Source organism: Lampetra fluviatilis, chromosome 36, assembly GCF_964198595.1.
Source record: "Lampetra fluviatilis chromosome 36, kcLamFluv1.1, whole genome shotgun sequence".
Lineage (NCBI taxonomy): Eukaryota > Metazoa > Chordata > Hyperoartia > Petromyzontiformes > Petromyzontidae > Lampetra > Lampetra fluviatilis.
The window spans coordinates 6,866,508-6,882,529 of NC_136310.1; the positions used below are offsets into that span (position 1 = coordinate 6,866,508).

General features: G+C 49.2%; 1 protein-coding gene across 5 annotated transcripts in view; it reads right to left on the reverse strand.

Annotated features, from left to right (window-relative positions):
• Window positions 1–525: 525 nt before the first annotated feature.
• Window positions 526–16,022, reverse strand: part of NPHP4 (nephrocystin 4) — a 285,849-nt gene continuing 270,352 nt past the window's right edge. For all 5 annotated transcript variants that reach the window (XM_078873295.1, XM_078873294.1, XM_078873296.1 and 2 more), the window contains 3 exons: window positions 11,574–11,753; window positions 5,888–6,031; window positions 526–3,671 (listed from right to left, as the gene is read on the reverse strand). In XM_078873295.1, the coding sequence (XP_078729421.1) occupies window positions 3,531–3,671; window positions 5,888–6,031; window positions 11,574–11,753 (465 nt within the window). In that variant the 3' untranslated portion in view covers window positions 526–3,530. The remainder of the gene's footprint in view (window positions 3,672–5,887; window positions 6,032–11,573; window positions 11,754–16,022) is intronic.

Sequence of the window (16,022 nt, forward strand, 5' to 3'; positions counted from 1 at the left end):
ATTCCATTCTGTCACCGTTTTGTAAGCTACGTCAAGCGCCTTGAGTGAAGGTGCTCTATTATCAATTAGATTACACGAAGCGGTGGTGCGGTTTATCTCACTTCGCTACGATCACCTTGAACCAGATTGCATCCCTTGCCGTGACGCACAACACCGGTGACGATTTACAACAATGCGAAAATTAGTAAGGGGCCGTCCATAAATGACGTCACGCGATTTTGGACGATTTTTGACCCCCCCCCCCTTCGTCACACGGCGTCACAAAAAGTCAAACCCCCCCCCCTCAAATATGACGTCACAAAGCTCTGCCCCCCCAAAAAAAACATGCTTCAAATCGCTTTAAACTATTGTCATTGTAGTGCGTATTTCATGTGGCGCTGCACTCTGATGTTGTAGGAGAAAACATTTATTAAAAAGTCTATTTAATTAAGTAGAACGCGTTGTCTATATTTATTTAAAGTTGCGCATTTTGATGTGACGTCACATTTCTAACCCCCCCCCCTCGTCACAAATGTCTGACCCCTCCCCCCCCCAGGTGCGTGACGTAATTTATGGCCGGCCCCTAAAGGAAAAAAAAAACATCGTCCTTAAATTATTGAGGAAAGCCTCACTCGAGTTTCAAGACTCTTTCTTGAGGGCGGGGGCCCGTTGGTGGGGGGGGGGGGGGTCCTGCCACTGGGTGTTTGGCCAACTCCATTGCTGACGAAGAAGAGAGTTTATCGAGACGAAAACCCCGGCACGCATCACACGCGGGGCGACAGCACCGTCAGCTCCTCGCCACATCGAGCGATCGTGGAATCGGGGAGGATACCGGGGAGAACCCGGCCCCGGGGGGGAGGTGGGGAGGTGGGGGGGTGGGGAGACCCCACGCACACGAGGGGATGAACACCCAGCAGCTCCGCACAGGTAGAAGAGTCAATCCACAAGAGGCAATGCATTGCACGATCGGTGTGTGGACTGAACCCAATGCTGTTACCGCCTGGCTACCTTGACTACAACCAGGCCCAAACCCTTGCTCGGCTTTAGAGGTCTGACGGGATGAGACTCGTCCAGGTGTGAATTGGTTGAGCCTTTTCAAGGTTAATTCGGCCAAAATTGAACACCGGATGCAGCGTTATGTTAAAATCTGCGAGGGAGAGACAAAGGCGGCCAGGTGGGCATGGTGTTGGCCATACCACCTCCAACTGGGCTGGACGAACTCTAATAAGTGTTCATTAAAAGCACCCCTTCCATAGTCTACAAGGTTATCCTGGGGGTCTTTTATGTCGATGTGTGCAGTGCATGTGTCTGGACGTACACGCGTGTGTGTATTTGTGTATGTGTGTGTATATGTGTTTGTGTGTATATATGTGTTTGTGTATGTGTGTGTATATGTGTTTGTGTATACATGTGTGTTCATGCCGGTTGTGGGAAGCGGTGGCTTAGTGGTTAGCGCACTGTACTACGAAACCGGCGACCTGAGCGATTTGCAGCCATGGCTAATATCGGTTGAGTAATATGCGGGCCAGTCCCGGGTCTCCCCTGAGGTTGCCTTAAATTATTACCTGGCATGGTGTGTAAACATCAGCACTGGGGGGGGGGTAGGGGGGGAGACAAAGGCGACCGGGCGTGGGCATGGTGACACTACCTCGTCGCGCGCCACGCCGGCCTTCCAATAGGTGCTCGCTAACTCCACCTGGCCCAGGATTCTGTTAAAGGGGCGGGCGAGTTGGGATCTTTGTCTTTTTTGTGCTCAATGTTTGCGCCGCGATCGTCGCTTCTCTCCACCCAATTAAAAGCCCATTTTTAATGGGCATTTTAATTGGCTAGAATACCCGGGGAGGGCATGCCGCGGGTCAAATAAGCGTGGTTACAGAAGAGAGAAAACAGACAAATTAAATGACAGCAGCAGCAGGTGTGACTCGCTCCTGCGCATTTCGTCCCACTCATTGCGAGCCTCCCACACGAAAAAAAGAATATTACACAGCGGGCAAACGTCGCGATGACATGACAGGACCTTAGCGGGTTTGCCTGCTGCCTAACGGAGAGTTTGGGCGCGGAACGACGAAATCGAAAGAGCGTCGGCGTTGGGGGTTCCCCTTGCAGTCGCTCTCCATCACGGACGTGACCTCGGGATGTGCGTGGCGGTGTTGGGGCCGCGTGCGTCCCTTTGAGCGGTGCGGTCGCTGCGCACAAGAGGACCGAGGGCGGAGGTCGCGACGACTTTCGTGACATCGAAAGGCACGACCCACAAACACACGCAAGCGACCCACGTTACTCGTGCCCCTGGCCGTTTAATCTTGGTCCATGCGATGCGAGTTCGACCTCTGACCCCCTCCATCACGGGCAGAGGTCGGCGACCTGCGGCTCCGGGAGCCGCATGTGGCTTTTTAAGGAGCGTTTTGTGACCGGTAGTTTAACACGTGGCAGGAGGCTTTCGTGACCAATATCATCCGTAATATCGGAGGTTTTTCAGGTTAGACCGCGTAAATGTGTGTCGTTAAACCCGCCACCACCCGACACAGCCAATTTGATTTGCCACGTAAAGAGAACGTGGCCAATTCGTTACTAGTACAGCACACCGGTGTGTTGGAGAGCAAATCCACAACATTTACAATCTGAGCACGGCGTTTCGCCAGTGATTACAACATGCATCATCAGGTGGACAGGCTTTCCATGACCGTTATTTATTCAGGACCGTTTCGTAATTCACAGTGCATTGTCGCTCTTGAAAACGAGTTTTTTTTTAACCGAATTCGAAAAAAAAGTCTCTTGTTATTTTGATTGCCCGACCCCTGACCATCGGTTTGCAATGATCAGAAAGACAAACGGCATTAATAGTTTTATTATTATTACTACTACGCTTGTTTACCCAGGAAATGCACATTGAGTCTCAAAGACTTTTCAAAGTCGGGGGCGATGTCGCTGCTGCTGCGTGTAATCCAAATTGAATAGTTTGCAGGTAATTTTTCATCATTGGGATGTTTGGCCAATACCAGTTATATATACACTTCGTGTTATTTAACTATGGGAGGGAAACCGGAGAACCCAGAGTAAACTGTTGCAGAATAGGGAGAGAAAATACAAACTCCACACGGAAGTCAGGTGCTTGAGTCAGGAATCGAACACTCAGGCCCTTCTTGCTGTGAGGCACAAGTGTGGCCCGCAAAGGCGAGACGTTAACTACCTCGCCCGGTCTACAGGAGGTCGTGGGTGTGATACGAAACGCTGACGATGCCTGCTGTATATTTGGAGTTTGCGTGTCTCTCTCTCTCTCCCCGTGATGAGATGTTAACTACCTCGCCTGGTATACAGGAGGTCGTGGGTTTGATCCCAACCCGGACGCCTGTATATATTTGCAATTTGCATGTCTCTCTCCCCATTTGTGGCCAGGTCGCTTCTGAAAATGAGCTATATAGCTCAGTGGGCCCTACCTGGTCAAATAAAAATAGTTTTATAGAGTCGCAATGAAAAAAAATGTCAGTCAACGCATCGATGCGTCGTTGCGTCGTTGCATGCCCATCCGGGAGAGCTCGGGACGGAGCCGTCCGTCAGTCGTAGGTGACTCGCACGCACAGCGTCTCCTCGTTGTCCCCCTCCGCGTTGTTGATGAAGATGAGGATGGACTCCGTTCCCCGCGCCGCGCCCAGCACAAAGCGCAGGCCGATGCTGTACTCCCCTCGCGCGGCGACCTGAGGCCGATCGCACCAGCAGCATCAGCAAGCATCAGCAACATCAGCAACATCAGCAGTAACAGCAGCACATACAGCAGCAGCGTCGTCAGCAGTAACAACAGCAGTAACAGCAGCAGATACAGCAACATCAGCAGTAACAACAGCAGCACCACCAACATTACCAGCAAACACACCACCATCACCAACAGCAGCAACAGTTTCGCCATCAACAGCAACAGGATGACAGACAACGCCACCATTGTCAGCGAAAACTAGCATCACCATCAACGACGGTGACATCACCTACATCCGTCACGGATCTCCACAACAATGTGGGTTGCCAACTCCGAGGTGCAACGCAACCCCGGGACATATCGTGGGGAAAAGAATATCGCAGAGCGGAAGCGAGAGGGGCTCACGTACACGTGACCGCATTGTCCTGAGTGGTGCATTATTATGCAAATGGACAAAAAAATATATAAAAGACCCTTGATGTCCCTTCCTGGGAGAACACAGATTTCCTAGGACAGCAGCTATACCTCCTGGGGACAACCCAGCCAGGTGGCCAACTTAATAATGAGACAGGCTACCTTCGGCTGTCAGAGCGGAGTGATGTGCACCGATCTAAGCCTGTACTTTCGCCACGAAATTACCACTCGGTTTATGAATTGCACACATGTACGTATGGTGTGTTGAACTTCTTTCGCACCGTACGTAGCCAACCGCGCTAATTGGGGGGGGGGGGGGGCGCGGGGGAAGGACAACAAACTGAACGCAAAAAGCAGTTCTAAAATAAATGAGCTTGTCAATCTATACGATTGAAAAGTGCATAGCTCCAGTGGCTTCCTAATGACGGAAGAGCGTTCCAGACGGCCGCAGAAGCGCATCTGAAAGCGCGCGATGCGGTTACCGTCTTTGTTCGATGCCCTTTAAATATACCACAGGCCTCAACACACCTATGCTACGTCCCAAGAGTTGGAAACCGTGCTTTATTACCACGATATTCTCCGTGGATGGGATAACGCTTCGTCTCCGTTACATTGAACGACTACCCCCCTTCTCAACATGTCTCAATGGGAAAGTGGGCTCGCCGCTTGGCCAAAGCATCTTTGCCGAAATGTTGATTCCCATTAAACCCTTTCCCATTCCGATGACACACGTGCACATCATCGGAAGTGAAAGACCTCACGGGAGGGTGCGTGGCCCAGCTTGGCGCCAGCTGTAATAGAGTGCAGGTCGTGTCACGACTCTTCTCTGCGGCGAGTACTGCCCCCCCCCCCCTGCGTCCTAAAAGGATGTTATTAATCAGCTTAACTCAGCTTAACTCCCCCCCCCTGCATCCCTCCTCCCTGGCTCCTCCCCCCCTCTTACCCTATATAATCGCTTGTCACAAATAGCTCTCTCTACTCACTACAGTAATTTTGCTGTGGCTGTTCCACCCGATGACGCAAGCTTGTGTTGCCTCCGAAACGTCGTGATTTAATTGAGTTATTTTCATTTTTTTCTTATTTTTCATCTACGTGACTTTACCGAAAGAACCAAAGAGTATGAGTACAATGTCTTTAAATAAAAAGCGGCGCTACGCCTTTCAAAAATAAAATTTACGCTGAACCAATATGGGAACTATCTTGCCAGTATCAAAAACACGAGGATAGGTTTTACCCTTTCTGGCAATAAAACAGTTGTGTTAAGATGTTAAAACACAAACCTTTTGCAAGGACTCCTGTCTGCATTAGCCACACATACTTGCGGTGAACATGCAAACAAAATACACGCTCTGGTAATGTATGCATTGCCTTTGAAACTGATTGGTCCACACCAGAGACTGTCTTTTTTTATGGCCTAAACTCAAACAGTGTTAGACCAGAGAACGCCAAAGGGTGAACAGCACAAAGACAATGCCACTATCAGGGCATTCATAGCTCGGGCCAAGCAGCTACAATATGGCACCTTGTGCTGTGATTAATGCAGACAGGATTCCTTGCAAAAGGTTTCTGTTTGGTGTTTTAACATCTTAACACAACTGTTTTATTGCCAAAAAGGGTAAAAAAAACCTATTCTTATACAACGCTGAGCCGCTCGCACGGTCCGAGATTCAGCGGTGAACGGGGCCCGCCCACCCTGCAACTTGCAGGAGTCTTGGAACGGAAGGGAAAGGGTTAATTGCTGCGCCGCAAGGACCGACACAGCGCGCGCGTAGGCACTGCGAAACAAGGTGCGCTTGTGTGACGCGCCTCGAAGATGTCCTCCTTGAAGACCACGAGGTCGGGCCGGCTGGCCTGCAGCTCTAGCTTGCGGGCCTCCCCGTAGGGGTTGGTGTACTTGATGCGCTTGCTGGATCCCTTGACGCCGTCTGCCGGCAAGCGGAACTCAAACTCCTGTCGGGGGGAGGGGGAAAGAGAAATTAAATATACTTTTTCGTTTTAATACCAAGTTTTTTTTTTTAATCAGGTAAGGCCCCACTGAGCTGTACAGTTCTTTTTCCTCAAAGCGACCTGGCTATCACAAATAATATGTTAACAAAGTAGCCTATCGTCGTGTGGAAAAATGTATAGCAGCGGCCAAATATTCTGAACGCATGATGTTGATTCTAAATGTGGGGGGGGGGGAAACCCGGAGGAACCGGTGAAAAATCCTCCTCAACCACGGGGAGAGAGAGAGACCACCCGCAAACTCCCAAATATACAGCCGGCGTCAGGAGTCGGGATCGAACTCGCGACCTCCTGTATACCAGGCGAGGTAGTTAACATCTCCTAGCCACCGTGGCGCCGAGGGCTGGGGGACTCTTCACCTGCCTGCCTACTCTCTTTTTCAAATTGGTTTTAGATTTCAAAGTTGAATGCATTTTGTTTAGCGAGTGAATACTGTCCTGCGGAACGTTATATAACCTGGAATTATTATTATTATTAAAGGGGCCTGAGTGATCAACCACAAAAGGTGCCGTCGATGGTAGTTTTCTCTGTTAATGGACTTAATTGGCGAATTGTCTTCGCCCAAATTGGAACCTTTTCTGTTGCAATGCATTTAAAATTCCCCCCCCCCACCAGGTTTCCCTCGAACGAGAGACTTTTGGTGTAAAACAGGGCTGTTATCCGGTCCTATTGAGTGATTCAATAGCAGCATAAACATTGTGACCCACTCCTACTGGACATCTGCAAAAAATACCTCAATAGCTAATGGGATTCCTCCAGTATAAACATTATATTGATGTAAATGTTTTCCCCCCGCAAAGAATACGTGCTTAGAAAACTTAGTAGGGGATTTGTGTTAAATCTTATTATCATTTAAAACGCTTCTGATTGACTGCTCATGAACATCATTAAATACTAATTTAATCCGTGCAGTTTGAACACGAAAAAAGTTTCCTCAACTGAATGGAAATACAATTGCACATCGTTAAGTCAATGTTATCAATTTAATTGAACCAAATCAACTGATGTTATTGACTGAAAAACGGTGCCCTTGACTTGTTTGTGGCTCTGTTTGTTTACAATAATCAATGATTAATAATTAAACATAGATCAAAGACTTTCACGTCCCCCCCCCACCACTGCTTCGTGGCTTTTGGGGTAGAAGTTGTGGCATAAGCACACTCCAAGCGCAGGTTGCGGTATGCTCACGTGCTTTCATTCAGGTCAGAATCAGAATATTCTTAGGTTTTTTCGGTAAAGTCACGTAGGTAAAAAATTAAAATGAATAAAAGTAAAATAAAAATAAAATAAAAATCACGACGTTTCGGAGGCAACACAAGCTTCTGTCTTCAGGTAGAACCGTCACAGCATGATAGCTGTACTTGATACAGCAATCGTGCTGTGACGGTTCCACCTGAAGACGGAAGCTTGTGTTGCCTCCGAAACGTCGTAATTTGTTATTTTTATTTTACTTTTAGTAATTTTTATTTTTTACCTACGTGACTTTACCGAAAAACCTAAGAATATTAATCCTTGCAGTCACGAAAGCTTCAAATCTAGAACAGAATCAGAATATTGAATTTATACTGGAGGAATCCGATGAGCTATTAATCTCTTGTCCAATAGGGACACGTGCTACGAAGGTTACAACAACAATTACACAAACATGACAGTAGTGCAACGTACAAGAAGGCTAAACAAATCACCCAAACACATGAAAATAAAACTAAACCATCCCCATCCTACCAGGCAAAGCTCACGGAGTGTGCTTATATCAGACGCTCCCTTTTCCCTTCCCCCCCCCACCACCACCAACGTAATGTAAGGGCGTGTCGCTTATATATCGGAGCCATGTTTATCCAAGGCGTGCTTATATCCAGCGAATTACACCACCACTGTCTTTTGTGGGCCCGTCAGGACCCCAATCACTGAATGTAATGCCAGCAGATGGCGACACGACACCTGCCTTGTGTGGTCTGGGCGATTCGGTGGTAACAGCCACGGAAGGGGGTGGGGGCTTGTGTTCTCACGCCCCATGTGCCTCGCTCTTATTGACGTGCTCACGATAAAGCCGGACGTAAAACATTGCATCAGAAAGAACGCCCATTACTTCCAGCCCATCTCCATCCATTTCAATCAAAAAAACACAAACGAAATGTCTTTTTTTTTCATCTCGTTGCAAAATTATCAGAAAGAAACAGCGGCATAATTGGCACTAATCATCATCATCAACCGCACAATCCTGCGAAAGTGGAAACAGCGGAAGCAGAAACAATAATATTTGGTCGTAACCGGGCAACCGCGAATTGAAAGCATCCCACATTTTGTTGCGTCTGCTTCACGGCTCGTACATCGTCTGCGGTGATAGTGTCTCCCCGTTGAAGACGCGCAAACGGGGCAGGGATAACGTCTGTTGGTGGGCAGTGAGTTGGTGGCTCGTGAGCTGGTCGGAGAAATTCCATTTTCCCATGGCTGCGGCTACTCTCTGCATGAGACAGCTGCTGCTGCTGACCTCCATCTAATCTAAATGGTAGGCATTGTTATAGACCCCTGCGATGATTGGCTGACGTGACACCCCCCCCCCCCCCGATCAAAATCTGAATTCTCAACAGTGCCACCCAGCCACATTCGATGGGATTCCACAACGGTTGAAACGAAAGGCTACGGGCAACCATGCATATTTCACCCATGTATATTTCACCTATGCATATTTCACCCATGCATATTTCAGCTGAAAATAAGTTGCGTTTGAAAACGATTACCCTGCAATTGAAAATATACAATAGGATCACTTTCTGGGCAACTCCTTTTCTTTAAAATCTGAGAGAGAGAGCTAAGGGGATCCACTGCTGCTAATGTTCGCTTTTAATATATATTTGTCAGCTACTTAGCAGCGCTGCAAATGACAGTGATGGCGAGGTCTACGCCCGTGCTTGTGCGCCGCGATTGAGTCTTCTTTGTTTCTGACATCCGCGTACCGATATAAATACGCAGACAAACACATTCCTGCGGAGGGAGCTTGTAGGAACGTTGGGCTGCTCGGTCAATGGCTAGGGTCAAAGGCGGCGTGGTGTATTCCGCAAATATGGCCGACTGTGAGGGCGGGCACAAGCCGGCGTGAGTAGGTTAAACGTGGAGTTTTATAAGGGCACCACGGGGTGACCAGCCCCTCCCCACCCAGCCCCACCCTCCCCACCCAGCCCCTCCCCACCCAGCCCATCCCCACCCAGCCCCTCCCCACCCTCCCCACCCCACCCTCCCCACTCAGCCCCTCCCCACCCTCCCCACCCAGCCCCTCCCTGCACGACGGACGGACGGACACAATAATCCCCTGTGGGCTGGTGTAACCAGGAGGTTCCTACCAGTATAAATCTCCTATACGTAGCCGTTTCTCGTAATGAGGGCTCGTGATGCCCATGTTTGAGCACTGAGCCGAATACTTTATATCCTCAAAGAGTAAAAAGATTATATGCCTCCTGCACATATCTACCGCTCCAGATAAGAACAAATAAAAAGTATTCCTAACACAACCCAGCAGAGGTCGCGCGACCTTCTGGGAAGTGTAAAATTTCAGCAGCATTGTTTCAAGATAAGGACATTCTCTGGACCGGCTTCGATTACACAGTGTCTCATCAGCAGAGCCAGACTCGCTTGATTCATTGCTGGTAAACTTCCGATTTGACAGGCAAGGACTCTCCCTTTACGACATGGACTGTAACGGATCAGACACACGCAGCGATTCAGATGTTCATATTTGCGGTTACGATTCGATTCGAAGGCAATTTATTTTCGCTCTCCTCGTTGCCACGTCATTTGTTCTCTTTTCATGCTTTTTGCTTTCCCATTCGTAGACTTGTCCTTGCTCCATTAGTAAAAATCAGAGGTCACAATCGGGTACCCGATACCCGTACCCTACCCGATACCCGGCTACCAGTACCCGGCCGGGTACGGGTACAGGTACCCGTTTGCGACCCTGGTGCGGCCGGGTATGGGTAGACCGTGAGTCACTGGTGAGTAACCGTTTGTCACTCATTTCCCAACGTCTTGTCTCTTCTCACAATTCAAGTTCCTAGAATCAACCCACCCGCGCCTGCAACATGGCTTCATCCCAGAGGTCGCAATCGGGTACCCGATACCCGGCTACCCGTACCCGGCCGGGTATCGGGTAGGGTACGGTTACGTACGGTTACCCGTACCCTACATGTACCCTACCCGGCCGGGTACGGGTACGCGTTTGCGACCCTGGTGCGGCCGGGTACGGGTACGGGTAAAGAATCAAAACCCGTTTGCGACCTCTGGTCCAAATCAAGAAAATTCTGCATATATAATTTGCACATCATGTGCATGAATTGTGAATCGTTCAATGCACGGTTCTTTGCATGGAAGTAAACACAATTGTTATTTTTAGTTTTAATCAATGAATCGATGCACGGTGATATTGCCACTCCCTTACACTATTGTACCTTACGACCCATCTACTTTCTCCACTCGAGACAAACACTGCCAAAACATTTTACAACAGCGCTTCAGATGCCCTTTCGGGTTGCAGCGCATGTTGCTGTTGTAAATTGTTGTTTGGCGCGACGTCCCGACGTTTTACTCCACGAAATAAGCAGACAAATAGGAACTGAAGAAGCTCCCAGCACGCGGAGAGAAACGTCGGACATCGTGCCGAACGACCACGCGGTACGACCCACCAATACGACCAGCGACAACCCACGCAGCGGTATTTTGCAACAGTGACGCCAAAATGAAAACCATTTCCTGTCGGCGGCACAGTGGTGGCGAATGCATTAATGTAACAAGATGGTAATTATTTAAATCCTGTAATCAGTCATTTGCTGGGACATAAGGAAGCTCAATTCCCAGGAGGGTTGGTGGGAAGCAGGGCTTAGGGAGGCAGCTTGAATGAGTAGATGCCCTCTCCAACCCCAGTGTGATGGTGGTGGTGCCGGTGCCGGTATTGGTGGTGGTGGGGGTGCAGCAGCAACGGCAGCACAAATACTTGACCCAGTGATAAATTGTTGCAGCAGCAATACGATTTGTATGAACTGCAGCAGCAATAGCAGTTGCAGGTAAGGCGACAGAAGCAGGGACAGCAATGTTTCCAGCAGCCGAGATAACGGGAGTAATATTGGCACAGTGGCGGATCCAATGGGGGAGGGGGGGGTGGGGAAAGCAGGGGTAAGGGTGATGCCCCCCCGGCTCCCCGTGATACCGTGAAAATGTATATTTAATTGCTATTTATCAAATAAAATATATTGACTGTTTGTATTTGAAACTAATGTTGGGCCCTATTGAAAAAGCTTTCAATTTCAGGCTTGACTACCCCCTTGGGGAAGCAACACTTGCGGCAACTGTCACGGCAAACAACAGCAGCTGAACGAAAATAGCAGTGACAACAGCATCAAAGGAAGCTTCAGAAACATCGCTTCCGGCGGCTGTCCGCAACGATGGCAGCAATCGGGAGGGTGGCAAGTGCCGTGTCATGCTAGCACCGTGGCCGCACCCTGGAGATGACGGGCGGCGAGCAGGAGACGCACACGAGCCAGCAGTTGAGCATGGCGAGCGACTCCGTGTCGACGGCGCTCAGCAGGTGGCTCCGGGTACCGGCGGAGAGCGGGCGCACGCGGAGAGAGACCTCGTGCACCGAGTCCGGCTGCAGCGTGAACTCGTCCCGCGGAGATACCTGGAGAGAGCGTGGTGGGGGGGGCGGAGAGGGGGAAGGCAGTGGCCGGATGGTCGTAGTCAGACTCAACGATTTAAACTGAACTAAACTTCTTGGTTCTTTCGGTAAAGTCACGTAGAAGGGAAATAATAAAATAATAAAAATTCAACATAATAAAATAATTCTCACGACGTTTCGGCCACAACGCAAGCAGCCGTCCTCAGGTGAAGACGCTGTCTTTCCGACAGACCTGTTCTTCACCTGAGGACGGCTGCTTGCGCTGTGGCCGAAACGTCGTGAGAATTATTTTATTATGTTTAATTTTTATTATTTTATTATTTCCCTTCTACGTGACTTTACCGAAAAAACCAAGAAGATGAATCCCTGCAGTCACGAAAGCTTTAAATCGAAACTGAACTAAACTTTTTTTTTTCATCGGGTAAGGTCCCACTGAGCTATACAGCTGTTTTTTTTTCAGAAACGGCCTGGCCACAAATGACAGCTCAACGAAGTGGCTTGTGATCACATGCAAATTTATAGCGGCAGCCAAATACTCTGAACGCGTGACGTTGATTCTAAATGTGGAGGGGAAAACCGGAGGACCCGGAGAAAAATGTACACGACCACGGGGGGAACATGCAAACTCCAAATATAAAGGCGTCAGGGTTGGGATCGTACCCACGACCTCCTGCATACCTGGTGAGGTAATTCACATCTTGCCATGGAGAGAGAGAGAGAGAGACACGCAAAGTCCAAATATACAGCAGGCATCGTCAGGGTTGGGATCAAACCCACGACCTCCTGTATATCAGGCGAGGTAGTTAACATCGCACCTTATTTATCTGGGCAGTGCTGGCTATTCACGTGACCTGTAATCCAGCACTGTGGAGGTAAGGAGGGATGGTGGATCACCAGATGTGATTCGCGGACACCCAAAATCGCGGATAGCAAGTTCGTAAATAACGAGGGGATCCTGTAATGACAAAGGGATGTAAATGATCACAATTATTAATGAATGTCAAAACAGCGGTGTGTCGATGTTGACATTTTCGCTTCCCCCCCACGCGTTATGTGACTTAAATTGAGCATAAGAATATAAGAATAGGTTTTACCCTTTCTGGCAATAAAACAGGCGGTGTTAAGATGTAAAAACACCAAACAGAAACCTTTTGTATTGAGGCCAGCCAAGTGATGTCACGGGCTCAATCTGATTGGCTCCCCTGAGTCATGTGACAGGGAGGGTCTGCCTGCCTGTTAACGTGACGCTTGTGACTTGCTTGCGATGGGCCACATGAAGAGGGGTTGAAGCGGCGCCGCAGTTGCTGGCTCGTCTCATGTGTCTATTTGTTTACGCGTTACGAGGAAGGCCAAGTTGTCGCAATGTCGCCTGTTAAATACTCGTTTTCCCTTTAAGGCCACAGCGTTAAGTCGAGTGTGTTGAATTTCGATTTAAAGCTTTCGTGACTGCAGGGATTTATCTTCTTGGCTCTCTCGGTAAAGTCACGTAGAAGGGAAATAATATAATAAAAATAAAATAATAAAAATAAAACATAATAAAATAATTCTCACGACGTTTCGGCCACAACGCAAGCAGCCGTCCTTCACCTGAGGACGGCTGCTTGCGTTGTGGCCGAAACGTCGTGAGAATTATTTTATTATGTTTTATTTTTGTTATTTTATTATTTCCCTTCTACGTGACTTTACCGAAAGAACCAAGAAGACGAGTGTGTTGAGTTTTGTCGTTAATTGTGCTGCTGCTGCCACCAGCGGAGCCACCAATGCGGCAGCAGCCGCAGCAATCACCAAAAAGGTCGTCGGTGCGCTGGGTAGGTTCCCGAGAAGCCCCGAATCAACGCTGTACGGCAATGGACACGTGATGGGAGAAACCCGTTAATGCCTGCGGTGTTACCTGTTGCTTCTGTTTAAACTCGGCGGCAGCTGCTTTTTAATGTGAATTTAAAGCCACGTCTGAAACTATTGTAATGACAACATTTGTTGCATCTCAGCCGCTGAGCTTCAGTAACTTTCCCGTAGATCTATTATTATTATGATGCAAATGCAATCTATTTTCCTAGAAACCCACTGAAGCGATTGCCATATGCCTCGATAGTTGCCTATTCAATCACTGCCAGTCACTTTTACAGAGATCTCTCAGCAGGCCACGATTCACTTCCACTGAAGTGTATTTGCGGGGGGGGGGGGGGGCGGCGGGGGCGGGAGCAGAACCGGTTTCAGATATCGCTCACCACCGGCGTTAGCCACGACTGGGGATCAAACTCAGTTCCGACAACTGCGGTGCCGTCCCTTCACCCCCTGGCCGGGACTTGATGTTGGAAAGCAGTCAATACAGGTGATGGCCGTGACATGCTGCGGGTATTATAAGCCTTGCTTGGTGTATAGGTCATCCTCATTAGGGCTCATCGGGCCATGCCTTAGCGCCCGCTACACTGCGCCCGAGGCCGTATTATAGCAGACAACAACCCGTTCCACCAGACTGCGCAAATTTAGAAAGGCAGGCGGTGGCCGTGCTAGCTGGTTATGGTGAGAGAGAGAGATAGCGCGCGGCTAAGTGGTTTATTTTATATTTAAAGATGTAATAGTGACGAGGATAAGGGCAGCACGTGTTAAACAAAGCTAAATCATCTTGTGTGTTGTGTTCCGATGCGTACGTACGGGGGGCATGGGATTATCGAATGCGGAGGGATAAGCCCGTGATAATTTCTGCAACAAATGCACGGACGATACGAACGTCAACAATATACCCCAACAATAAAAAAGCCCCAATCAAGCTTACTCAAAACAAACCCGCTCAGCTTACGTTGGCACACGAACACAAGTGAACCATCATTACCGCTCCGAAACCCATCCTCACAAGGGAGCTGCGTGGCCCTTTACGATCTTTCCAACTCGGTAAAAGCAAGTTGAAAGTTTCTAACATCGCTTGCGCGCTTTCGAAGGGAAAAAAAAGTCCACTTACGAACAAAACACTCGGGGGCGATCTCCGCTTGGAAGCCGGTCTCGGAGAGAAACGGCTCACACCGTCCCCCCCTGCTGCCCCCCCCACCCACATTTCTCCACCCACGCACCATCGTAGCCTAAACCTGCCGTGTAATACTCGCCACAAGCCCACTTGCTAGAGGACTGCTGCGGGCTACTCGCGATACGAGCGGGGGGGGGGGTCAATTTAAGCCGTGCAATGTGGCTGCGACGATACAGCCTCGGTTCCCCCTCTCACCCTCCGCCCCCACCCCCGCGCTCAGAAAGGCCACGTCAAGCCGAGGCCAATTGATTTAATGTGAATTGCGTGGGAAACTATCAATCGTTCAACTGAACCACCCTCCCCCCGCCACGCCACCGGCTTCCCAGTACGGATAGCGCAATCTGAGCGCCGGCCACGCGCTTTGGGGCGAATGTCCGTGGGCGACTCGCTCCACATTCATTTGTTTCTTCTGCAAAACGAGGGTCAATAACGCTATTTCTGGGGCCCCTTTTGAGGGCTTTGCTTTTTTGTTGGCGTGCGTGGGGGCCTGTTTTGTGAGTTCAAAGTCGGCTCGATTTCTGGCCGATTGCAGAAAGATAATTTTTGTTCGTTTACCTGGGAAAGCCTCAATGAGTCTGGATGGTTTCGTTCAGGAGGTTTCCTGCGTTACAATGTTGGGCTGATTTCCTTAACAAGTGTTTGGGTAAATAGGCTCAAACCGGAGTACTCAGAAGAAAAAATCTTCACTCACGACGTGCGGCAATACTCAACAAGGCGAGGTTCAAGACTCAAATGCCCTCCCGTCATCTTCGCACCTGGTACTCCGAAGCAGTCTCCAATCTAAGTACAAAGCAGGTTAAAGCCAGCTTAGCTTCCAAGATACGAATGTAGAATGCATGTATTCAGGGCGATGTTTGTAAAACTGTAAACAATTTTTTTTATTTTACCAGGTAAGGCCCACTGAGCTGTATAGCTCTTTTTAAGAAGCGACCCGACCACAAATGATAGCTCAACAAAGTGGCTTATCATGTGGAAATGTATAGCAGTCAAATAGTCTAAACGCGAGTTGATTCTAAACGTGGAGGGAAAAACCGGAGGACTCGGAGAAAAATCCACGCGACCAGGGAAGAACATGCAAGCTCCAAATATACAACAGGCGTCAGGGTTGGGATGGAACCTACAACTTCCTGTATCCCAAGAGAGGGAGTTAGCATCTCGCCACCGCGGTGCCCTGCTTGTATTGGGGTTTGGGTCTCCGCGACCTAATTTCAGCCTTAAACTGACCATGTGATGGCACTTCATCAGCAGTG